The following is a 26,027-nucleotide window of genomic DNA, read 5'->3' on the forward strand; positions in this document are numbered from 1 at the left end:
TTATTAATTATCGTTGGAGTAAAACGACGCAAACTGTCCCCAAGCGACGCGGACGCCATGTTGCCCGAACGCGTCCTCGTCATCTGGGGGAAGAAATTAATTTTTATGGGTCTTTTTAAGGGGCGCGGAGCGTCGATCATTATTCCTGCCTCCTATCCCAGGCAGTAATAACGAAACGCAGCTAAACCGCAGGCCAAGGTGCAGGCAATAAAATTCGAGCCGAGGCGGCGTGTGTCGCGCGCGACTCGGTAAGCCGTCGAGGATATGTGAGCAAAACCGGAGACCGGCCAGGAGGCAAGTCTGTAACGACTGTAACGACGGTAAAGACTGTAAGGACTGTAAGACACGCGGGGGCACGGCGGACACACGCGTGCCGTGCACCCATCGGCATGCACGCGTGCCACGCGCCTCCCAGAGTAGGTACCCACGCGCATGCGCCTGAGTATGCGTGTGCAAGTGCACGTACGTTCGTAAGCAGGAATTACGGGGTAAGGAAACACGCGGTAAGGAGCTACCTTGGGCCTCTGACAAGTCAGATCTTAATTACGCGTCTTGCACCCCGCGTCTTCCGTGTGGAGGCTGACGGCTACTTGGCTCGGTGGATCTCTCCGGGGTGGAGGCAAAGAGATGTTGACTTCTTCATCGGGGACTTCCGACACCGCTGAAGAGTCCAGAACCCACGCGTAGCTGGGCACGGATAGTCTCGCTTCGCCGAAAGAAGTAATTCATTTCAATATTTTCGGCAATTCGGAATAATTTGTAAGTGACTCATGGCAGAATTTCTGACTTCAAGCGTCTTATTTCTCTCTTTTTCATGGAGGAGGTGAAGTCGAACGGGACCTAGACAATCTCATCCTCAGATTTAGGATCCGATGTTAATATCTCTTAGGTTCTGGAAGAGATTAATTTAGAATATTTCGCCTCGACGGTTTTGAGTAATTTCCTAGTTTATCAGATATACTGGAATAATTCGGGAATCATCGCGGAAATTCCGAAAGAGTTGGTGGGTATTTTTTCTTTCTTTCGCTTTTTATGAGGAAATAGGCCGACCGGGATGAGTCGCGAAATTTATCCCTCCTCGGATGTGTCTTTTAGGAAAAGGGGGACCATAAAGCAGAAGCTTGTATAAATTTCCGATGAAACTCGTGCGGAGTCTTCGAGGATGATTTGTGGCGCCCGCGACCCCGGGCCACCTGTTGCTCGGCGCGAAACGCTCGTCCGATAATTTCTGGAATATGAAAACGTCCCGAGAATCCCTCCGGGTCCAGGGTCCTCTTCCGAGTCCAGGAATCAAGAAATCCGGAATAGTCGCCAGGTGCCACGAGGCAAGGGTGGTCCTTTCCTAACCTCGGAATTTAACGACCTCGATGACAAAATGACGGATGGCTTCTTCGGGCCCTCTTCGAATATCTTAACCGGCCCGTCCTCTCGTCTACTAATTTCCCCGACACGTTTCTCGTGTCCTCTTCCTCCGTGAAGTAAAATAAAAGATCCGATGAAACTCGCTAAAAACCTTTTATGCGCTATAGAAGTAAACGTGTCAATTGGATGTCGAATTTGCAGATCCAATGATTAAAAATTCGAAAACGGAAACAGGTGAGGCGTTCTTTCAGATTGCTAAGGGGAGGCTCGATTTTGCCATGGGGTGGTCCATCCTCTCTTGATTCCCTCAAAATAGCCTAATGACGCGACGGCTCGGCAATTTCTCGAGCATTTTAATAGTATGAAACGCTACCGCATATGCAAACGGTACGTTCACCAAGGTGGTAAACGGTAGCCGGTTGCATCCCCGAAGAGGAGGCACCCTGGCCACGCTGCCGGCGATCTTTCCTCTGGAACTCGCTCTTTCTTCCCTCCCTCTTCCCTCGACCGGATCCACGGGTTAAATGCGCCGTCTCATTTCCATAGACGGGCCTCAAGTCGCCATCGGGCCCTATCGACCAGCAGAAGCGACCGCAGAGGGTCACTCCGCATGGAATCCGTAATGGCGGCCATTATGGTACCAGCGATCGCCACCCTTCCGGATATCTCGCCCTGGCCGTGTCCAGTCTAATCGGTAATGAGGGATAATGCACCAAAGAATCGGGGCTTCGACACCCTGGCCCTAATTCGGAAGGCCCCTGCGTTTTAAGACGAGATTGCCAAACCGTTGCGAGATCGGCAGCCCTCACGTTATTCATGAAGACGCCTTTTTTATTCTCACTTTCCTTATAATGGAAGCGATAATGAAAATGCGAAACCAAAGCCCGAAAGCGTCCGAGTAGATAATACTCGAGTGCACTCTTTGGGAGAATGAAAAAAAAGTCGGTCTCCGTTCGACCAACATGGCCGCCGGCACCGAGATCGGGCGTCCCCAAGGCAGCACATATTTACATTCCTTTCTTTCTTGAAAACGAAGTCACCTCTAATTACGAACTCCATCCGTGAAGTAGAGACTGCAATGAAGGACTAGATCCATGATTCTAGGATCATCTGGCCTCTGTTCCCTTTGAAACGACTCTCAATTAATAAACTTGGCTGAATCGCCAGTGACCGTGCCGAAACCAACATGGCCGCCCGGAACTAAGATCAAGCGTCCCTAAGACTACATGCAGCTACGTTTTTCTTTCTTCAAAGCGAAGCTAACATTGATTACGAATTATCCACGTAAATTAGAAACTGTAATGCAGATTTAGATCCATGATTAAGACATTAACTAGTCTTGGTTTCCTTTTAAAACGACTCGCGATTAGTGTGCCTGCGCAGACCTCCGGCGACCGTAGCGAAACCAAGATGGCCGACCGGAGCGCACGCAAACCGGACGGCCGTCGCGCAAAACGCTTTCCCTGAAGCGTTTCCTTAGGCGGAAAACCGGGAAATGAAGTGGCCGTGAGATCGGCAGGATTAAGAGGCACCTGTCTATCCTGTCGCGTGTCATCGAGCGGTCCCGGGGAGCTCCATAAATGCAGATCGGACCGCCTTGGCGGACCGCGTAATTAGCTAACGGCCGCGTAACGCATCTTTCCGTCGAGCTCTTTCCCCACGTGTAATTGCACGAGTCGCTTAGACCGGAATCCTCAAACGGCCTTAATACACCGCAAACCGATGTCCACGCCTCTCGCCGAAGGGTCCTCGGTTTTCTTATCGTTCGCATTATTTACACGTCTGCGTTATCTCCGGAATTCACCCCTTCCCTGCGCGCGCCGTGTGGTCGCGCCCGAACGCTAACCTCCTTTAATATATTCCTTTTAATTCGCCTTATCGTTCCAGTTCGAAATGTCTTAATATAAAAGAATACGTACATTCCCAGCTCGTCGAGGAAAAAACTCAGCCAGCCCAAATTCCCCCCATCAAAGATAATTCTTATTAAGGGGTTAATATCCACATGTTTCAACGGAAACTTCGCTGGAAATTAAAATACCGACTTCTCATAGGTACATTGACAAAAAGAAACATTCATTGAACCAATCAAAATATTTTGTTAATTCAAAGAATTAGACTGAAACTCAAATTAATTGACAGAATTCCGAAGAAACGTTACACATCCAATTTATTCATGCTTATTGGAGTGAAATAGTCATTCTTTGAATTATCAAAATATTTCTTGGATTCAATGAAAATATATATTTTTTTTTTTCTCAGCGTATGTACAATTCGCCCTGTATACTTTACGAGGCAACGAACCGTTCAATTTATCTTTCTTTTTCTAATACGATGGTTTATTAGAAAAAGGATAATGGCCGCCGCCATAGGCGACTGTTACGGTTACGGTTATCTCGATCTTGCATTCAGGTCACGAGTGTTACCGTAATAACGCGTAATGACGCATCTACCGGGCCGTGCTATCGAGTCTTGGACGGATGTATAAGAGTACTTCCGTAAAAGTACACGGCTGATATCGCGATTACGGGTGTTTGACGGCGCAATGGCCGCGCGGCGCCGCGACTGCGGTTTTACATGGGGTTGCCCCGTGCCGGCCGCGACGGATGAGACTTATCGCGATCGAACGACGATACGATTCGGATCTTCGGGCTTTATCGTGTCGAGGTGCGCCGCCGAGGTTATGCAGATGAGATAAGCTAACTAGGGGGCCCGACATGAGTAATACGGTCGACGACTCCAGGGACGAGTCGGCGTCATGGCGGTCGCGTCGAGTCCATCGCTCCTCCGTTTCATCTTCCACTTATCGATGCCGATATTTTATCCAGAAATTCTGCATAGAATGAAAAACTAATATCCACGTAATACAAACTATACCACCATTACAGTGGATAAAATTATCACTGCACGTGGACCAGCCGGTACATCATTGTGATATGGTTCACGTCAAAAATTTGGTGAATTTAACCAAATCATTTGATTTGCTGGCTAATATTTTATGAAGCCAACGATACAATTTAACCGTGACCCTCTAATTGAAGCAGACGAGTTTAACCAAGCGTGAACAAAAATTCGGTTTGCTCAAAATGTTTTCTGAAATGATCTAAATTTCTTTTCGCCTGCGACTATTCCGCGTGCACGTGAAAATGAAATTTTAATGGAGGTTTTATTTGTATTAATTATAAAATAATTAGATTAATGCTAAATAGTTAAGATAAGGGATAATTTGATTGAATTGAGAGTGGTTTCTGATATTCGCGGTTTTAATCTTGGAGGAGAGGGAGAAAAGGGATGTTTGGGACAAGTTAGGCTATGTTGATGGGGTGGACGAGTGGGGAAGACGGAGCTGTTGGGTTCGTCGTATATAAGGGTAATAAAGGGTAATCGAATGTTTCCCGAGTATTTCGGACCGATCGCGAAAATTGGGCGAGCCCTCGCCACCGACAAAGTGGGTCGGCCGATTAATAATTCCCAGCGTTGATTTACCGCGAGCGATTTTGGCGGAAGGATGGAAGAAGAGCGGCCCGGGGTGGGCCCTTTACACCCAGGGGTCGAAGCATCGACGCGACGCGGCACGTTCGCTAATTCGCCAATGATTTATGGCTAATTAAGGTTAACAAGCCGTTTAGCCTATTATTAAGCTCGTATTTAAGGCCGAAATCCCGGGAGCATAAATAACGAGCCGAGGGGCGAGGAGCCCCTGTCAGAGGAACGGACGCGTCGGGACGCCCAACCCCCGGCGCGGCGCACCCCCCCTGGAGAACCATAATCGCTCGACATATTTCCGAATTATTCCCCGAAGGGTCGTGCCCCGAAATGCACGCTGCGATTTTAAACGGCGAATCCTATCGATTGTTCGCCGAGGAATTACCTGTGCCGACCACTCATCCATGGATCCTTAAGCGAAGTTCAAGGATATTTCGATAGAACGGAATTTTTTTTCAAAACTTCAAATTACTCCAAAATGGCGTAAAATGGCCTTGGATGAGGATGGAAATTTCCTTTTCATTTTTTACCGGGGATTTTGAGAAGTGGATTAAGCGAAGGGACCTTGCGACCTTCCACAGAGTTAAGGGGTGGTATAGCAGCTAGAATCTTCGCAGTTGAACCCCGAAACACACTTAGCGAGTTCAAATCGACCGTTCGCCTATCAACTGTTCACCGAGAGACTTCCTCTCCTAACTATCGATCCATCCTTGAATCGTTAGGTATGCGCGATTAAAATGTACTTCGATATTATCGAATTTTTTGGCGGTTCAAATTACTCCAAAATGGCGTTGAATGTCCTACAAGGGTGGGTAATTCCTTTCCGCTTTTAACGGGGATTTGGAGAAATGGCTCGAACGAGAGGACCTCCAGAGGTTCCCGCGGATTTAGGCGAGGTCACGGCAGCCAGGATTTCCAGGAGTCGTGCCCGAGGTAGGATCGATCTGTCGATAGGGATCGATGGTTATCGGGGCATACCGGCTCGGTCGATGGAGTACCATTAATATGATCTATGCCTCGGCTCCCGTGGCTACCGACCTCACAGATGCCTATCTACAAACTCCTCTGCCAGGATCGGCGTTAAGGTTTAACCGGGCCTTACTTACATATAGATTGGCTCGGGGTCTCATCTCTTGCGCCCGAAATACGACCAATCGTATCGCGAGTCACGAGAAAAATTGCATTTGCATAGTAGGCACCCTCCCGGCACCTTTTGTGGGTCCTTTATCGAAGAATTCGAAGAAAAAAAAATCGGAATTTAAACCCTCCGTGAAATTCGCCCAATATCGACGTAAGTTGTTGCCCCAGACTTCGCTGATATATATATCGTAATTTAGGTATAACAAACGTATATACACGCTTTACCATTTAATGAAATTCCCTCCTTTTATAATACTCAGTTAATTCGTTGCAGTATATATCTCCTACTGCAAAGAGACGCTTAAAAAAATTTTGGTCAGATTTTCTTTATTTAATACGAAATTTACATTTCACTTACACCAGCTGTGGAGGATAATCAGGAGATGACAGCTACAATCTGTAATTCCCGCTCCAAGGGACTCGGGAGATGCTGAAGAGGCAATTGAATAAGCCGTCAAGCCGCGTTCTCGATGTCGTGATTAACCCCGTGTTAATACCGTCACTTAATCGGCGCCGCTGATAACGCACGTCGAACGCAAATATCGTGTAAATGTCGGGAGGAGAGGTCGGCCAGGACTGGAAGTCGTAAAGGTGAGAGAGATAGGACCTTATCGGAGTCGGATAAGACTAAAAGCCATCCTGATCTTCCTGAAAAACCTCCCCTCACCGTTTCGAGGATTATCTCGAGATTCTTTTTATCAGTCCTGATTGCGGCCTCCTTTCTGCATCGCGTTCACCCTTAACCTTTCGACCCCTTTCTCGAAGAGAGCTCAAAAGCGCCGTTACATGCAAATGTATGGAATTATTTCTGTACATAATATAATTTTATTACATGGACAAATATTACACGTCCTAAAGATCAATTTGTCTCATTCTTTCTCTATTACATATCAATTCTGTTTGCATGCTGAAAAAGAAAAACACCGCGATAATTTTTCTTGTGCAAGAAATTTAATTACATCTACTCTGAAATGTTTTAGAAGGTTTTAATTATCTGTTTATGAGGGAATTTAGTTACCGATAACACCTCAAGAGCAGTATCGACTCAATATATGCTGACCTCGGTGATGTACGATATGACGTACGAGATGTAAGGTTCAATCGTGACGCATCGCGGACACATCTAAATGGAAATAATTGAACCATGAGAGGAACGAATTCTGATGCTACAAGTTGGTCGGAAATTGATATTCTAAGCCGAATTCCGATCTGAGGAGATGGAAAGGACCGAGCGGTTTCGCCGTTACCGGCTCAAAAGAGCCACTGATAAAATCGCTAGGACCTTCTTCTGGCGCTCATCGGCGTCTTTGGCTCTCTCCGGTTAATTGACTCGTGTCGCAACGGAGACACTTTGGTGTTGAAAACGCTTCTTCGGAAAATTGTCCAAGACGCCAACCGTTTACAGACACAACGCTCTCCAACAGATTCGTATATCTCACGCAGCTTCGGTATACAAGCTCGCATGAGAATAAAAAATTCGATACAAAAATTGAACTGGTGTTCAATGAGCGTAAATGTATTTATTTTTATACAGCCACCCCAACGAATGAATGATATATCCTACTTTTTTAACGGTGCGTCTCTGAAAGGCCCAAAATTCGATAAAACCAGGAAAGCTGGATGAAGAATAAAAGTCCACGGTAATCCATCAGATGACCATTTTCCAAATGGTCAGACCGGCACTGTTTGGAATGCGATAGCTCATCGAGAGATCTCGGAATTTGGTATAAAATCGATATTTCGGTGACAAATCGGCCGTTGGTCGGATAAGAGCGGCGGATCCCTGGGGAGAATCGGGGAGAGTCCGAATTCCCGTTCGGCCGTCCGACCGGGAATAAACTTTTCCCGATTCGGCCGAAACGGGCCGGTAATCACTTCCCACGCTGAAGGGGGCCCGATGGGGTCCGTGGCAAACAAAAAGGCGGGAGTATTTTACAGTCAAGCCGGGCGTCGATAACGAGTCCAATTTATGCCGCGCCCACGGACCACCGCGGCGCCGCAAGCGAGGCGGACCATTATTACAGTTCCAATGGACACTCCGGCACAATGCGAGTGTCAAGGGGTCCCCGCATAATGGGCAAAGGCCGGGGGAAAAGTTCGTGATAAATTTCTAATAACCCCACGGGACATTCCGGGTTCTGGGCCCGCGCCGCCCACGCGGCCCTTTGGGAAGTTAAGACCTTCCGATGGACCAGCCAGGCTCGCCCCCGCCATTAGACACGGAGATAGGTCAATGGGATTTGATTATGGTCATCCGCGCGACACCGTGTAATTTCCTGCGTCAAAATACGAAGGGAGGCCCTGCCGTTTGCCGAGGCCCTGCCGGGCCTCCCGGGGGACCCGGGGCCCCGCGAAGTTCCGGGAGTCCCCAAGGAGCGCCTTTGATGGATCACCGTTGACCGCGCTCTTTTATGTACCTTTGATGTGTTTTCATTCGCTGTTATTTATTTTTATTCCTTTCTAATTGGACTAGATTAATGCCAGGCTATTTTGGAAATGGATTAGGAGGTGTCCCATGGGATTGGAGGCGCTTCGGGATTTCTGGGAATTTTATGGGATGAGTCGCCGGGATGAGCGGAGGTCCATCTCCCGCACGAGCCGATCTCGCTATTATGCCTCCTCTCCGATTTTTTTTGTTCACCCCTCTTTTGACTCCTCCGCCCGTTCCGAGTGTTCCCGATGCGTCCATCTCGCGTTCCTTTTGCTGCGTCCGGAATAATAATTAATGGGCGCGCCTATGAAGGAGGCGCCGCCACCCAGGCTCGATCCGTGCCGACGCGCACCGCAAAAAATAATTATGAATTCGAAAACGTCCATTATTAATACTTTGGGCGTGGCGGAAGGGGAGGGGACGCGGCCCGCGAGGGCGCTCCGAGTTGAAGAAGAAATCACCGGGGCAAAGGGAGCCGCAAATCGCCCGATTGGGATGGTATTAATCTTTCCTTTTCACCGTTTCCCTCCTAGGACGGAGAGCTAAATAATCGGAAATTATTGGGTAGAGTAATTAGCTACATAATACCGCCGGGTTTATTAATTAACCGGCGATTTGCCATTTATCGTCCCCCTCGGCGTCCGGAGACCAAGGGAACTACCCCACCGCCGTCTTGAACAATAAAATCGTTTCGATTAAAAAATCCAACGCCGAAAATGTGATAAATAATCGTGGCCATCGCTGTGGGACTCGATATACTTGTATGTCGGTCCTTCGTTTTATTCTTCGGCGAGGACCAAAATGGCGACTGCGTCGTCTGTCTCGAGCGAGGAGGAACGGTCAGTCAAAGTTGTAATCTGTATCTCTGGGCGCTCGACAATTAGCGAAACGAAGAGAGCTCTGATGGACAGCGGTTCGGCCGAAAGGTCCCGAGTCTCGAGAATCGATTCGCCAAACAAATGACTCAGTTATGGTCGGGGCCATTTTGCTCTCTTTCTGCGGCTCGGTCTCCCGTTTAATGGCCCCGCCTGGGTGAGCTGCGCGCGGACGAAAAGGGACCATCGAGAGGAGGACCCGCGAAAATCTCGGAACCGCCGCCCGGAATAAAGAGCCGAGGCATCTTGAAGTGGAGGAAAAAAGAGAGAGGAGAAAATTTTAGAATGGAAAAATAGAAAAGAGAGAGACCCACCTAGCACCCACGAGCTGCGCTCGGGCGCGCCGGGGTGTGGTCGAATTTGCTAGGGGTTGGTTCCTCCTGAATTTATATTTCATAAATTAAAATCCCCTCCCCTCGCGTGAGCATCTGAACGAGCAGTCCGCCCTCCGACTTTTAAGAGAGCCCTAAATGTTTTCGAAAGGCGCGACTCGCCTCACTTGACTCGACACTATCGTTCCCAAGGGATCTAGGGCCCTAGGGACTTTCGGCCCGACCTGACGACGATCACCGAATTTCGACCCTTGTCGAGACCGGTGTTAACTTATTACCGATGCACCGGTCCTTCTCGATCCAGCCGACATCTTGTATCTTCGAGGTTTTCGAAAATTCACTCCCAAGCCACTCTACGCCTTTTCTGGACCATCCAGTGACTAACTGGTGACCAGTTCCTTTATCACTGCCTCGCATCTGTGTCATGCATTAAAAATAATTACTTTCTAATACCTCTCTCTCCCTCCGAATGGACTAATTTAATCTGGAAATCGAGACATGCGCCTCCCACGTGGGATTCACCCGGCGATACATACATTTCGTCCCCAAAATCTAAATTAAAATCTAGATACGATTTTCCAAAAAAAAAAATGGATAGACCGAGGAGGAGCATCTTCGTCTTATGCCCTCAGATTTCTCGACCTCTATTGGACGCAACTTTAGAGGGCTTATATAGATCAGAAAATGTCTTACTGTTGTTTTTACTCTACAGCAGTACCGGAAGCGGCATCGAGGTTTAAAAGTCCTTCGATTAACTTATTAAGATTTTATATAAATGTCTGAGGGAACCCTTTGGGAATATCGTCTTATATCTCACATTTCTGGGTCGCCGTTCAGCATAACTTTGGGGAGTCTACTTGACTCGTGAGAGAATGCTTTTTTTTTTTCTTTTAAGTGGAACCAGGGGCGAAATCGGGGTTTAAAAGTGCATCGATTAGCTTATCGAAGCTCATCCCATGGTCGGTAAGTCAGGACGCTGCACGTCGGAACGCTACGATTGATCATAAAAGGGACCGTGCGACCGACCCGGCTCATTCGGCATTCATGGCGGCGCGTGTTGCTCCGGCGCAACATTTAAATGTACTCCCCCGGCCGGCGTCGGGTTACCTGTCCAGAAAACATGGCCTTAATTTGAATTCGTAACGCCCGTTCGGGGAGATTCCCTGCGTTTATGCGGCGAGAGAGTCACGTGGGAGCCCTGGGAAGATGCAAGCGGGAAGGTCCAGCGTGGAAGCTGCGCCCTCGCAAAGTTACATCTTGATCGCGAATCAACTCCTGGGTGACCAGCTCCCGCAATTCTGCGGAATCCTGTCAAAATCATCTCACTCGGAATGCCCCTCGACGATAAAAAAATTTTCCCAGAAAAATTCCTTAGAATTCCGACTCTGGGATTTAATTTCCCGGGAGACATGCGCGTGCCGGCGTTGAAGTCTCCAGCGGCGCAAGGCATGAGTCTGATTTTAGCAAAGGAATTCCTCATCTCCGATCATGTCCCACCAAGCATTGAAATCTCCCGACACCCGAGACTTATTCTTCCTCCCATTATCTAGTTTAATACTTGTCCCAGAATTTTTTAAATATTTTTTAAACATCTTTTACGGAGTTTTTCAGTCATTATCGATAATACCTCCCGAATGGTTAGCGTCATCGCGACAAATAAATACATACACATTTTCACCCATGAAATTTCATGTTTTATAATAAATTTGAAAAAGGTCTACAGACAAATTTTTAAAACATTTAAATTTCATGGGTGTTGGGACCTTTCTTATAGCCTCCACATTCGCGTTGTAAAGTTTGATGGTTTTTATGCCACGGTTCTACGCTAAATCTTGGAAAAGGCAATCCGCCATGTTAGGAACCTCTTCTTGAAGCTTCAAAGCCTATCAGCGTCGCCATCGTCGGCGCTACCTTACGCGCGCTTAGAGGCGTCGCATTTTACCGGCTGATCCGATCGAGCTTCCTGCAAGTATCACGGGGGACGTTTGAAATTCCAGTCAGGCATGAACTTACGGCATGTGCCGCGCAATTTGAGGGGGCCCACTGCGGGGGGAATTTTTCGATTCGAGAGTCGCTCCTCCTTTTGCCTCCGCCGAGCTCGCGGCTCGCAGCTCGCTCATATGCGCGCAGGGGACCTGTAATTGAAAGCTGTTACGCTCGGTATTTTATGGCTTTGTCCTCGAGGCATGCAAAACTCGATTCTTAAAGTCCACCGAGCCGAGCCGCCCCGTAACGGGCCACGAAAATACGTCCCTTCTAATTAAATCTGACTAAATTCATCAAAATCGTCGTTAAGCTCGACCGGTGCCCAGGGCGGGGGGGATAACGAGCCCATCCCAGGGGACAGGGGGACGGCTTTCTAATTATCACCTTGATGTGACACCCCCTCGTCCTCGAGATTCCGGAATTCCTGCGCACCCACTTGGGCACCTCCTCCACCTCTCCCCGGCAAAAAGTCCAAGTATAACGAAATTACGTAGAAAATTCCAGGAGAACCGAAGAAATTCCAGGATAATTTGAAACTCGATCTTGTAATTTCCTTTCATTCTTTTTTTTTTTTATTATGGGGAAGAAGACACTTCATCACTCGGTAGTCGATGCAAAAAAATGTTTTGCGCGGAGAGATTTGAGAAATGGCGCCGAGCGGTGTCGGACTGCAGATACTTGCACGCCGCCTTAGCGAGTGCAAAATGCAAGCGATAATTCGAGGCTCGTCGGGGCATAAACATGTATATTTGCAGATGAGCCGATGGTTATCGAGCCGGAGGTGGAAGTCACGGCTCGGATTGGCAGAGCGAGTCGTGAAGGAGCACGATCGAGGTCGGGGGTCAAGTAAGTGATGGGGCGAAGGGTTAAGGGCGAAGTGGAGGATGATCTGTGGCCAAAGTGGCCGGCAAAACAAAGGGTTGGAATGCCCTCGTAGAGGGCTCGAGGATGTCGGGGAAGGAAACGGTCCTGTCCCGGAGGACAAGAAGACGAAATGGGAGCGAGCAGGACGCTTTTTCTCCGGCCGGTAAAAAAGGAAGCGCCGCGGCGCGTCCTGCCCGAAACGCCGACGAAAGACTAATTGACAAGACGGCGGCTCGAGAAAGTGGTCCAACGCATCACCCTCTAAATATCTCGACTCGGGTTTGGAAATTAATGGCCGATCCTGGCCCTGGGAAACCGATTAATTGGGCCTTGCCCCCGGCCTGACGCGCCGCCCGAAATTTGACAAAAAGATGAAGGACTTTCCGACGCCGTCGTCGATTCAGATATACTCTTCGAAATTTGCGGGATAAATATCTGCACGGTAGAAGTCGCATTCCCTGATTATCAACGGGTTCCAGATAATCAAACGAATAATACCTAAATATCTACGATGGAATACCTACGTATTCCGAAAAATTAAAGACGGCGCGTTTTGAGAACGACACCTGTTCTGTCGGTTCCAAGATGGCGGACATGGTTGTAGCTATCTACTCCCTTCGGAACGATATTCTCCACTGTAAAAAAATTAACAATAGCGCAGGTTGATAATGAAACCTGTATTTTCAGTTTAAAGGCGATGAATGTCGATATGGGTAGCTTTATAAAAATACTCCTTTATAAATATGTTCTCCATTTTGGAGATTTCTTTCGAGGTCTTATTTCAACCCCGCGTTTAGATCTATCTCGGCGGCGAATCCCTCGAGACATCTCTCCGACCGGCAAACGAGCTCATCCTCGGCGGACAAATTGGACGACGCCGCGCCCTCGGCCCAGGGCAATTTGGTTTTGGCATTTAAAGCGATCCAAAATGGCGGAGCGTTCTCCAGCGTTCTCCAGCGTTCTCCAGCCGAAGAAGCGGTCCTCGGGAGCTGGTCGCGCGGATTCGCCTCTGGGCAGGATTGCGCGTTAAAAGCTTTTATTGGACGGGACGCGAAGAGCCGCGAAGACTGCACTCACGATGCGGATAATGTGGAAAGTATGCGAATCTTGCCCCGCTAAATCGAGACACTCTTCGGGCCTCTCCTCCGAGCAATTAGATCCTCCAAAGGATCTCTCACAGGTCGCCTCCGAATGGAGCGATCATGGCTTCTGCTTAGGACAATAATCATGCGTTTACTGCCCAGAGGACGAAAAATGAACGAGAGGCCTGAGAAGGGACTTCCTCTCGAGGACAGCAGGGCCCCATAAATATGTCACTTACAAATTCGTGATGCATTTGCATCGGACTTGCGGTACTTTTCCTGGCTTTCTCTCCGCAAATTTTACATAAATTCGAATTTCTTTTTTAAATTAGTCATACCTAATATAATAGACTGAATATTTAGTTACCATTCCGCGAGCTGCAGTCACGCGAAGACTTGCGTAAACTCCATTTTTATTCCCCGCAAGATAAATTTTAAGAAATTAGGAAAATCCTAAAGTGATTAAAAATCCAAAAATTGCATGCAGATACTTCTCATTAAATTGTCAGGTTTATTCTAAAAGTAGCACTCCAATAACTCGTTTAAATTCCGCGAACAATGCCCTCGTTCCCCAGAGAGTATATTTCATCCACTGCAAATAAACCGACCCGGCGTCGCAAGCGACGAGGATCATCGGATTCGATCAGGACGTTCCCTCCTTGAGATCGGCTTACGGATCCCGATTCGATCTCTGGTCCCCTCCACGAGGTCGAGGCTCGACTAGGCTCGAACTTATGCAAGCATCGAGCTTTAATGACCGGATAAAGCACAGGATCTCAATCGACAAGGACCGGGCCCGAGTGTGCGCGCCTATCTCAATGGTGCCGATATCCCGATCGGTGCCGGCACCGATCGGTTCGATTTTTTCCCCGAGGAAAGGGGAGAGAGGCGCATAATGCGACTCGCCCACTTGCTGGAGGTCGATCGTGAAATGGGACCTCGAAGAGACGCCGACCCGAGTCCTGGGATGCCGCACCGAGTCCCACCTGGCTAATCCCCGAGAGGCGCTGCCTACTCCCAGTAATGCGACAAATAACGCGGACGTTAAGTCCCCGGTTATAAATCGTAATCGCGCGTACGCGTAACTACACGCTTATGAAATATGGCCTCTCGTTCCGCCACCAGGAAGTCCCGGTCCAGACTGGACGGGTCCTTTCTGGAACTGGGACCTCGAAGACCGTGGAACGCCACCGGGACGTGGCACTAATCCGCCTGGTTACTTAACTGATGGAGACGTGGACTGTTATTCCGCCATTTTTCCGCGATTATTTCAGTAGCCTCAGGGAATTACGGGAACTGGTTCGATGGGAGTCCATTAGAAGTGCTGAGTCTTACTAGGGAGGTACTGAGATGAAGAAGTTAGGTCCCTGATTATAGGAGCTGTTACGTTAGTCCTGGAGAGGTTATGTCGGTGTGGGTTGGACGACGAAGTTAGACTGATATCAATGAAATGAAGAAATGATTGACGATGAAGATTAAATTTGTACCGATAGGGTACAAAATTAAAGTTAACGATAATAGGAAGGAAATGTTAAACCAGTGTTGACGAGTTTGTGAAGTCAGGTCGATGTCGGTGAATCGAAGAGGTTAGGTTGATACCGACGAATTGAAGACGTTGGGTTGGGATCTATGGATCAGAGTCAGATCGGCATCTGTACTGAATCGTAATCGAGGAAGATCCTCGTGGATTTTTCAGGGGAAGATTATGAATTCATTGTAAATTCCGCCATTCTTCCTGTTATTTCTTAGGGAATTTGAGGATTTTGGGACTCCGCCGGATTTTAGGATTTCGTATCTAAGATCCAGGACCATCGGAGGGGTTCTTCAAGGGCTCCGACGAATGAGTCACGGACTCGTCACGGGAAGATGGCCGCGAATATAATTTCTTTTCCCTTCGATGAATAATGCAGGACGACTCGTCGTAGCTGTCGGGAGACGTCTCCCGGGTCCCTCGGGACTCCGCGGTCCCTTCCCGAAGTCGGCAAAAAGAAGGCGCCGAGGTTCGGGGAAATTAATATCATACGGAAGGGAGGTCGACCTCTCTCTTTCTCTCTCGGCGACCGATCGTCAGTCGCCTCGGACTTTCATCGAGATCTTTATCGGGCAGGGAGATCGTTAATCTCGACGGGTGCCCGCACCTCTTGGTGTCCGTAATTACCGGCCGAGCAATCGGCGCCGATTGCCGACCGCCCGGGCGAATTTTTTCCGCCCCTAGGGAAGAGTCCTCGCAGTCTCTTTTCCTGCGTGTAACCCTAGCCTAGAATCATTGAAATAAATAAAATATAGAAAACGACATTCCACCGCGCAATTTTCACCTCACCCTCGAGATGTTAAGCCGCGCCTTTTCTATCGTAGCACGAAAAATCGAACAGTCTCCGTATACGTAATCGACGAGCCATTGTCAGGGTCGCGTCACTCGAGCCCCGGAAAGACCCGTCGGCGAGGACCGTCGGTAAGAAAGATCGCGGCACACCTGGCCAGGCATGCGATGGGCGTGGTGGGCCTTAAGGTTGCAACTGCAACCTGCGTAGGCCGCTGCACCGTATTATGCTGATCTGGGTCCGACTCTCCTCGCCGTCAGAGCCGTACGTCCGAATCGCGGGCCCGGTGACGCACAGTCGCGTGGGCCCCCGCCAGGTGTCGGGCCCGCGGCCGCCATTTTTATGCAAACTCCTCCTTTCGCGCGTTTCGGCGAAAGGACTCTTTCCGCCGTTCTTTTCCCCGACTACGCAATCGTCGCGACGCCGAAAGACGTTGCGTGGGAGGAGGCGGTGATGGGGGGGTGGCAGGGAGAGGGGATATTTCGCACACGACAATTTTTTTCTCTTGAATTATGCGCTTGTCCCGAATAACCAAACACGTTTGCAATTCCGGGATTCGTTGTTGTCTTTGGGGTCTCGCCAGTCTCCTTTCGTGCTAAGATACCCGGAAAAATAATTCAGAATCACAATAAAAGTCTTACTTGCTCCGGCATATGTAAACGCTTGAAAGTGCTCCAGCTAAATTTGTTTGCGGAAATGTTTTTTCTCTTTGGTTACGGTTGCGATATTCTCTACCAGCTGCAAGAAATCGTATATTGCACGTGCGATCGTATAGTGACGATAACATATGATTGCTAGACATTTGTTTGCTAATTTGGAAGGCATTCTTTTTGAAGGGTCTCTCGCGAGGGCGCGTCGGCGCGCTGCCGCCATCTTGGATTTCTCCTCGCGCAATTTCCGAACGGCGATGTACGGCCTCGTGGGTTTTGCAGGGAACCGGCCTCTGGGGCTGAATTCTGGGTGGGTAGGACGACATACGATGTCATCTCACGGATTAGCTCGATCCGCGAGTCGCGGTTCGCGAATCGAGCCTCGCAAATCGCGAAATCGAAAGGCCCCCGGCGCGCGATCCGGTGACGCACCGACGCGTGGGCTCAACCAAGGACTCCCGGTAGGAACTCGGGAAATCCTTCGAATCGATTCGGACACGCCGCGATGCGCCGGCCGGGATTTAACAAGGGTAATAACGAGCGCGGGCATGCGTGGATACACATCAAAAGGGGTAATGGAGATAGGGAAGATGTACGGGGTGTACGACGAGTCGCACGCTCCGGTGCGTGGGCGGCCATCTTTACGACCGCCCGCTCGGCCAAGTGCAAAAGGAAGTGCGACGTACTCGTTCGTTAGGCACGGTGAAAACACAGTTTTCCACTAACGTACCGCCTCGTGTAATTAATGGAAATGAACCGAAATTGCGACGCCGTGTTTCGAGGTTCTACCGGTGATTTGCGACTTGTCCTCGCTAAATAATATACATACACGTAGAAGAGAAAGCTTTGACTCATCGGGCAAAATCGTTCGACGGCATTTATTAATTTTCGGACGTTTCGAATAACTGAGCGGAGTTTTAGCTGACTCGACCGAACTGTTGCGGTCGACTTTTAGATAAATTGTTTTCTCAGTTTTAGGATGATATTTTAGACGGTGAAACGAACATTTTGGTTAGATGTATGAAATTAATTTCATACTTTGTGTGACCTACCGCAATATTTGCTGTACTCAACCGAAAGTTACACCGGATAGAAATGTCATTTAACCAAGGAAATGTTTCTTTGAAAGGTACCTAGGGAATATTATGAACTTCACTCGAATAAACTCGAATACATTGGATACCACGTTAATTCGGAATACTGACAATTTACTTGAGGCAAGTAATGATTTTTTGAATTAACTGAACGTTTCTTCGGTTCGATGAATTTCTTTCTCTCAGGGTATTTTCTGATTCGGTGTATAAGAGAGAGGATGTATAATTTTAATTTATAATAAATCACCGCATGACTGTAATAAATTTATAATTTAAATTTCAAGTGCTTAGGTCTCTGGCATTATTACAAAATATCGTTGGTCATTGCAAGTCACTCTTAAATCTGCAGGTAATTCGAGTTCACGCGATCTGCCTTCTACGATAATATATTTGCAAATTGCCTGACGCGCGGGGTGCGAGCCCGACTTGACCGTTCAATTAAAATATTCGGTTCTAGTAATTAGGCAGAGGAATGCCATTATCGTGGTTTAAGGTAAATCAATCCTGGGAATATAATGTGCGCGTAATTCAGAGTTTAGAGCACCCGTGGGCGGTCCTCTTTACGAGCGCTGGGCCGAGCAAGTGTAAAAGGAAATGGGCCGACCAGCTCGGCTTGACCGTTCGTTATAAACGGCGATGTAAGCACTGCTTTCCACTAACGCCTCGCGTTAATCAATTAACGGCAGCGCCCTGAAATTTCCGCGTTTCGAATTTCTATGATTCACCGCGAGAATTCCAGGAATGAATTTCCATTGCAAAGATACCTGTACCGCCTACGCACTCATAAGAGACTCAGCTTGAGCGACTACAAAGGTGATGAAGTTGATAAAATGTCAAAATTGAATACCATTCATTAATAAATTAATTAATTACAGTAATATAAGCAAATCGATGTACCCTAAGTGGAAATGATAACAGGGCCGTAATCAGAATCAGACGAGGACTCCGCGGTCAGGACTTCGTAAGGATATCATCGGATTATTGCAGATCGCTCTTGTTTTGCGCATTTCCTTGACAACTGTCAAGGAAGTGTCAATTGTATGGTCGCTACTGATTAAAAAAAAAAACACTCGATCGAACACCGACAATGGAGTAAAACTTAAAGTGTCATTTCCTGAAACAATAACGATCTTCAGTTGCATATCGTGAATGAAAATAATACCACTCCAGCTTGAGCCATTATGAAATTGATAAGATTGATATGGGATAAAAATTGAATTCTTTTCATCAATAAATAAATTAACTACCAAGTGTATGCATGGGTCAACTTTAAGATAAATCAGGGTGAAAAAATCGAAAGCAGGAGCGCCGCGACCTTATTTCAAAGTAAATCAATCCCCGAAGCATAATGTACGGTCAATTTAGAGGTTAGGGCAGGCGTGGGCGGTTCTTACGACCACTTTGCCGAACAATTGCAAAAGGAAACCGACCGACCGACTCAACTTGACCATAAATGACCAGAAGCGCAGCTTTTCAGTAACACTGAAACGATCGGCGGCGTTTAGAGGGCAGAAATGCATCCGAGAACCGCGTTTCATGCGAGTCCATCTCAAGCGCGGATCGTGGGGAAGGATTGATATAAGCGGTCCAGAAAAAGCCGGAGATGTCGTATTTCACGGCGCTGTGATTTATTTATATCTTATAATATGTGGGTAATTTATAGTACGAGTGGGCGCGTTTATTTACGAGCCGAGGAGCCGTAAGTGCAAAAGGAAACGCGGCTCGGAACCTCGACCGGGTATTGACTCCAAAGGACACCAGGGTCCTTCCCGTCCTTTTTTAATGGTAGCCACGTAATGATACGAGCGTATTGGTAGGCGTGGATAAAGCGGGAAGAGAATCGAAGTTTTATCACTTGTTGCGACTGATAGCGGCGACCGGACGCGTGCAAGACCCTCGACAGGCCCTAAAAATTCCGGCACTTGTACGAAACGGACTCGGTGTGTTCATCCGAGGTGTTGGCGAGTAACAAGCGGCGATAGTGATAAGGTAATAGTAAAATCGGATTACGCCATAAATCAGAATCGCCGGTGGAAACAGTACGAGGGATGTCGCCGACGCGACTTAAACTCAGGGTACCATGTAACCCGGTCTGTACGTAGGAGTACCGGGAAACGACTCTAGAAGTCGTAAAAAGAGACTTAAGGGAGTTAAGAAAGCTCACGAAGTAACAATTGCTCGAGGTACAATGTAACCCGATGTAGATATCTTCTCCAGAGCCGTCCAAGAACTTGGTAAAACCTAGACCGATCGATTGGCGAATGAAACCGGGAGATTTAATTATCCGTTCAAGATCTCCAAGGATCCCTCAAAGAAATCGTCGCTGGGTGCGCTTTATCCCTTTTTTTATCCCCGTCGAAAGTCTCCGATAAAAGGTGTTAGGTGGGATTTAAAGGAGGCACTAAATCAGCCTCCTCGCGGCAGTAATGGCCGATTTAATCGGGAGATCAAAATCAACGCGTGGAGATTCGGGAAGTAATCGAACGGCGTCGGTTTAAGGTGGCAGTGAAGTTGGGATTTAACAATCGGTGCGGGATTTCGGGATGAAAGTGGGATCCTGAAGTCGAATTTGGGGGCGCTCGACCCCGGGAAGGTGTGTAGAACATCGAAGTTGTTAGGAAACTACTCGACGAACCGATCGGGAGGACCGTAAGAGGTGCCAGGCGAGATTTAGGGGAGGCATTAAAGCAACCGGGGCCTTACAACGGTAATGGCCGACATAAGAGGGACATAAGATCGGAATCGACGTGTGAAAAAGAGTCGAGGACTCCGAGGCTGGGCCGGGCGGGCGCCGCGATAAGTCGGGGGAGAATTAATGCGCAGGAGGACGTCCTTTTGGAAATCGACGGAAACGAGCCTGGACAGAGTCCTGGGCGAGTTTAATCGCGTTAACTGGAACCGGGCGGGAGGATCCTGGCTGCGATACTCGCGACAGGATCAGGGGAAGGATAGCTTCGCGGAAGGAGGTGCGTAGAAGTGCGTGGGCATCGCCAGGTGTCGGTGGCTAGAGGTCCTGAGAAATCGCCGTTTTCTGCTACGTCGAAGGACGTCAGGATGTTGGGAGGTGTGGGAACGTCAGAAGATGGGGAGAAGTCGGAAAACGTGGAGACGTCAAATTATATCGGAACGTTGGAAGATGTAAGAACGTAACGGCGTTGGAGGACGTTGAAACCTTGAATGATATAAGGACACTGGGAGACAAGGAGACGTCAGGAGACATCGAATCGTCAGAAAAGTTGGAGGCGTCAGAAAACGTAGTGACGTCAGGTCGTCAAAAAATGTGGAAACACCAAAGCGTCGAACCATCGGAACGTCAAAGCACGTCGATGAACGTCGATCTAAGGACGTCGGAACGACGAGAACTTCCATTCGGTGACTTTGGAACGTTCACTCGAGAACGTCAGAATGACGAAGAACGTTGATTTGATAACATCGGAACATTCACCCGAGCACGTCAGAATGACTGCGCCCACTAGAAAACCCGCAACGTCCCACACAGGCAATCACTTGGAATTCCTCGAACACTTCCAGGAGACGCTCATTGGCTAATCTTCGGTCCGGATGTAAAGAAATCGTTTCTGATAAGACGCCTCCACCTAGTCGCGCCAGAATTTCAGACCTTTCATGGCACGAGCTTTGCTTAAATGGGTTCCTGTGAATGCGTATAAGTCCACTTGACGGGAATGCGAATTCTGATAACCCTTCGTTGATAATCTCCGACTTTCCGCGAACGCCAATAGTTCCGAGATTGACGTTTCGGTTGTCCCCAGAATCGGCATTGATATCGGAAATATCGGTGACATCTTTTGATAAGAGCGCTCCTCAATGCCCCCCACATCGAAATTAATGCAAAATTGAATGTCCCAATGAAAATTAAGAAACGATGGTCGATATGGTTTATAAAATTCTTACTTTTTACAAAGTTTTTACTTTTTAAAAGATTCTTACTTTTTACAAAATGCTATGAATTTAAGCTTTCAACTTTTAGTAGAAATGGCGTCACGTTACACGAAAAATATCTTTCGACGCCTCCGGCGAAGATGACGATTTTTCGATGATCGCCTCGCAATCGATACACAAGATCGAGAGTGCCGATAACCCATCTTAAGAAACGCGGCGAGTCACGGAGATTAAGCGATCGGTCCCCGTGGGTCTTAAAGTCCGCGGGCCTCATCGCGCGACGACTTTTATCCGTCAACGACGCCCTTAACGCTTTCGGCCCGACACCGTTAAGGCGCGGCCGGCTGTAAGCCGATACGAGAAAAGGAGGAAACCTCCGTTGAACCTTCGGTTTGTCTCCTCCCGCTAACCACCCCCCGACATTAATCGATCCTTATCGAATCCGCGACTCTTCCCACGCAAATGGGTCCGACGACGCCTTAAATCTCAGCCAGAAATTCAGCCTGCACGCTGACCGCGATCGGTCCACACTTTCACCACTTTTTTCGCAACAGGAATTTCAGCCATTTTCGAATTGGGATCAGCATCCCTGACAATAAAATTCAAATATATTAATTACATGAATGAAACATTTGCATGTTGGTAGAACTTGTTGATAGTGTAGCTATCGTAGGATTGTAAAATCCAGCTTTCAGCGAAATGCCGTCGTTTAATGAAACGAGGCCAGATAGCCAAATTTTCGGTCGCTGTTTTACATTTCGATTTAATAATCGAATCTTCCGTCGTGATATACAAAATAAATTTGAATACAGTATTGCAGACGCATTGTATCAAAATATCGTGTGCCTAACCACATTCATTCTATACTGCACTAATATATTGACGGTAAGATTTACTGGGGCACGAAATGTTATATTAGCTCAATATTCGCTAGTAATTGATAACGTTGTACCAATAGATAATATTGAGCCAATATTACAACAATATATTAGCAATATTCGTCGCTGGAAGGGCCAGGACTCACCTTTCACAGCCGCGTTGAGTCTGTCCAGGTTCGTCAGGGTCAATGGTACCGGTCCGAAGTGCATTACCACTTTTCCATGGTGTCGGACGTCCCCAAACCCGATGTCCTTGCGACCCATGAAGATGCCGGTAAAACTTCGCCGGATGTACGCGGCACAGGAGTCGTTCACCATAAGATCAAGGGTGGAATTCAGAGCCCCCTTAATGGCTCGTTTCACTTTTACATGGAGCTGGTCTCTGCCGAGCTCCTTGATCTTCCCCGTGAAGATGTAGTCCGCTTGGCGAACCTTCTTCAGGAACGTCGCCTCGTTCCTGACCGCCTTGGTCAGGTTCGCCCTGCACTCCAGCAGCTCCCTCGTCGTCAGGTCGGCCGAGACGATGACGAGGCTCGTCATCAGCACGAAGAGAATGATCCTGCAGGACTTGTCCATCTTGTCGGGTTGACTCATGTTCTCATTTCCATAGAAACCCCATCGGTCGGATGTCGGGCGGGCCCAGGGTCCCGGGAAGGAGGAAACGATTGTTTGAACGTCACTTCTTCGCCGGGACTTCTTTGCACCGGGGGAGGGGAACTTCGAAACCACGAAGTACTCGAGTAGAGAGAGAAGTGTCCTCTCTTGCGGTGAATCCCTGAAGTGGTGCCGCGATTACTCGCTTCTGCGCTGTGAACGACCTCGCGTGTTGTGGTTCTCTTCAGGGTGGGACTTGGTTTCGCTTAGAACCTCTCGTTTAATAATTCATTTAACTCTTAACCTCGAGAAGTTATTCCACCGATTTCGCAATCTCTAGGAGAAATAACGATACTTTAATCACTACTATTACGAAGAAACAGCAAAATCCCGAAGCACCCTCGAGGAGCAATCTAAGTGTTTTCTCTTGCATTGGATCCTTCGAATGGTCATCGATTTAGCAATCCTCGGAGGTTTGAAAAATATTTTAATTCCTCTTGGTCACTTTAGCGGAGAAACGTCAAAACCACGGGATATACTCGAGTAGCTGAGGAAGTGTTTTCTCTTGCGGTGAATCCCTGAAGTGGTACCGCGATTACTCGCTTCTGCGCCGTGAACGACCTCGAGCGTTGTGTTCCTCTTTAGGATGAATTTTCTCGTCTTTCAGATGAACACCGAATGTCTTACTTAAACTCCCGTATTTAGACAGTTATTTCACTGATTTAACATGCCCCAGAAGAACTGGATATATTTAAATCGTCACTTTGATACGGTTTGATGAGGAAACGTCAAAACGAGATTCCCCGGTATCAAGAGGCGTGACTTCCGTCGCCGCGAGTTTCTCGCCCGGTAATCCGATTAAACTTCAAACTGATCCATTTAAATCGGGACCTTCTTGTCTAGAAGGGGAGACAAGAGGAATTCCAGGCTCAATCTCGGGCCTCTCGAGTGCGGAGTGGAAAAAAAAACGTGGAACCACGCGAGGTACTCGAAGACCGCGACAGAAGTGTCTCCTCTACTCACAGGAGTCTCGAGTGGAACGGCTACTCTCTTCAGGGTCCACTATTGAGAGCGACCGCGCAAATCAATTTCTAAATTCCCTCTTGACACAGAATTCGGCGAAGCTCTCTTGAGCCGAAAAGACCACTGGACACCAAGAAGATTCCCATACAGGATCTCGTATATTCCTTTCTTCTTCGCAGCTCCAGAGCCAATTTTCATTTAATCTTATTTAATTCTCAGATCTTCGAAATGTAGAAGTCATCAAGTTCGATCTTGACGACTTCGAGATGTGAAACTTAACCGACGAGTACTGAGACGAGCACTGGTGCTGGTCCAAGGTCTAACTTTGGTCCATGTAGAAGAACACCCTGAAGAATGTCGGAATACCTCGAAACGTCCGCACGCGGAAGATCGAGTGGGTTTAATTTCCAGAATCCGCCGGTGGTCCGGTGATTTCTTTTAACGATCGGATCCGTAGAGTATCGAGCAACCAGCTCGACGTGGAGTCCGAGTTTTGGAGAACTACTTGATCTCTTGGACTCGGATCTTGAGCAACAGGTTGGCGCCGTTTTCGCCCACGCCGGTCGATTTCCAATCCGCTCTTTTCCGATCCCGTCTCCCTCTCTTTCTCCTTCTCTCCTTCTCCTCGGCCTACAGTCTCGTAAGTTGCCGCCGACGAGTTCTCCTTTCGTGATAGCGCGAGCTCGTAAAAACGCCGAGACGAGCGCAAAGTGCAAGTCGATGTGACAAAGTCGGTTCAGAGGCTGCCCAGGTCGGACGGCTCTTCAGCTTCGGCGCCTTTTGGGAGATCGCATTGATTTATGTCGAGCCGTTAATCGCGGATTTGCATCCTGCAACAATGGCCTTGCAACCTGCCACAACCTTGACTCCGGAGTATTCACTAGAAACCAGAGTCCATAAACTGTGATTCAGCTCTTCGAGTACTGCCAAACGATGCAGGGATTCTACCCACCTTAATCCCTTAATGAAGGAGCGTTCAAGAATCTCTTCGTTTCCAGAATTCGCAAGAAAGAAGCTCACGAGAAAACGGAGCCGCGTTTCTTCCGGAACTAAACCAATGTGACTAACTTTCACCCGGACGCGTCATTTTTTTTCTTCTCCCCAGCTTGTCGTTAACCGTTCGTAGCACCCACCGATTCTGGGTCGGGGTTTTAATATCTTCAGGTACGAGGTGTATTCATTTCCAACGGGGAGGAAATTCCTGCCCGACCTCCGAGTGCTGATGGAAATGATGATGTTGCGCGTCTTCGTCTACGATGCAGCCACCGCGGTCTGCCAGGAACGACAAAACGATAATAGATGGCAAAACCGCGAGCCATGCACATTACCACCGGGGAAAAACGTCTCTACACTTTTCCAGCAGAAAAAAAGTCTCTCAAGACACGTGGAAACGTCAAGGAAGGTGTGTCCGCAAGCTCAGACGATGACAACAAAATCGCTTCCAACAAGTCCGGGACCCATCAGCAATTTTCAATATGTCCACATATCAAGGCAAAAACGTTCCTTGGATATTTCTCCAGCTGCGGCACTTCAAACCGATCCATCAGCAGCTTTCAAACGTATCCAGAACGCCATCCAAAATCCAGCAAAAAGAACCACGGAGCATGAGGAAGCCCACCGGGATTAGCGATGGACCCATTGACAATCTCCGACAGCAACAGGTCCATAAAGTGGAGCGAAAGCTGTTCCAAAATGTTTCCACAGCTGGACCACTTCAAGACGTGGTACCAGTCGACGACATCGGGTCGTGACAGCGTCTTCGTGATTGCCGTGACGAAAAGGGCTTCTCGAAGACCCGCTATACGTAGGTGACAACCACGTGGAGCCGAGCAGGGAGAAAGGATCTGTCAGCGATCCAGGGATCCCGAAGACCCTGAAGACCCCAATAGGAGGATCGAAGGTGCGATCGTCGATCCTGTCGACGCCCGGGAACTGCGCTAATCCTCTCCGGTTTTTGAACGTTGACAGCAGCCTGGCGGCTCGATCCGATCCGGGGAACCAAAGCGACTGTC

At 48.3% G+C, this 26,027-nt stretch overlaps 1 protein-coding gene across 1 annotated transcript in view; it reads right to left on the bottom strand.

Moving 5' to 3' along the window:
• The window catches only part of LOC105704132 (agrin), a 389,846-nt gene extending 364,138 nt beyond the window's left edge, over positions 1-25,708 (bottom strand). Inside the window, exon 1 of the mRNA XM_023432426.1 lies at positions 22,545-25,708. Within this exon, the coding sequence (XP_023288194.1) occupies positions 22,545-22,992 (448 nt within the window). The 5' untranslated portion in view covers positions 22,993-25,708. The remainder of the gene's footprint in view (positions 1-22,544) is intronic.
• Between the last annotated feature and the right edge of the window lie 319 nt (positions 25,709-26,027).

This window comes from Orussus abietinus, unplaced genomic scaffold (assembly GCF_000612105.2).
Source record: "Orussus abietinus isolate OABI.00-Male unplaced genomic scaffold, Oabi_2.0 scaffold7, whole genome shotgun sequence".
NCBI lineage: Eukaryota > Metazoa > Arthropoda > Insecta > Hymenoptera > Orussidae > Orussus > Orussus abietinus.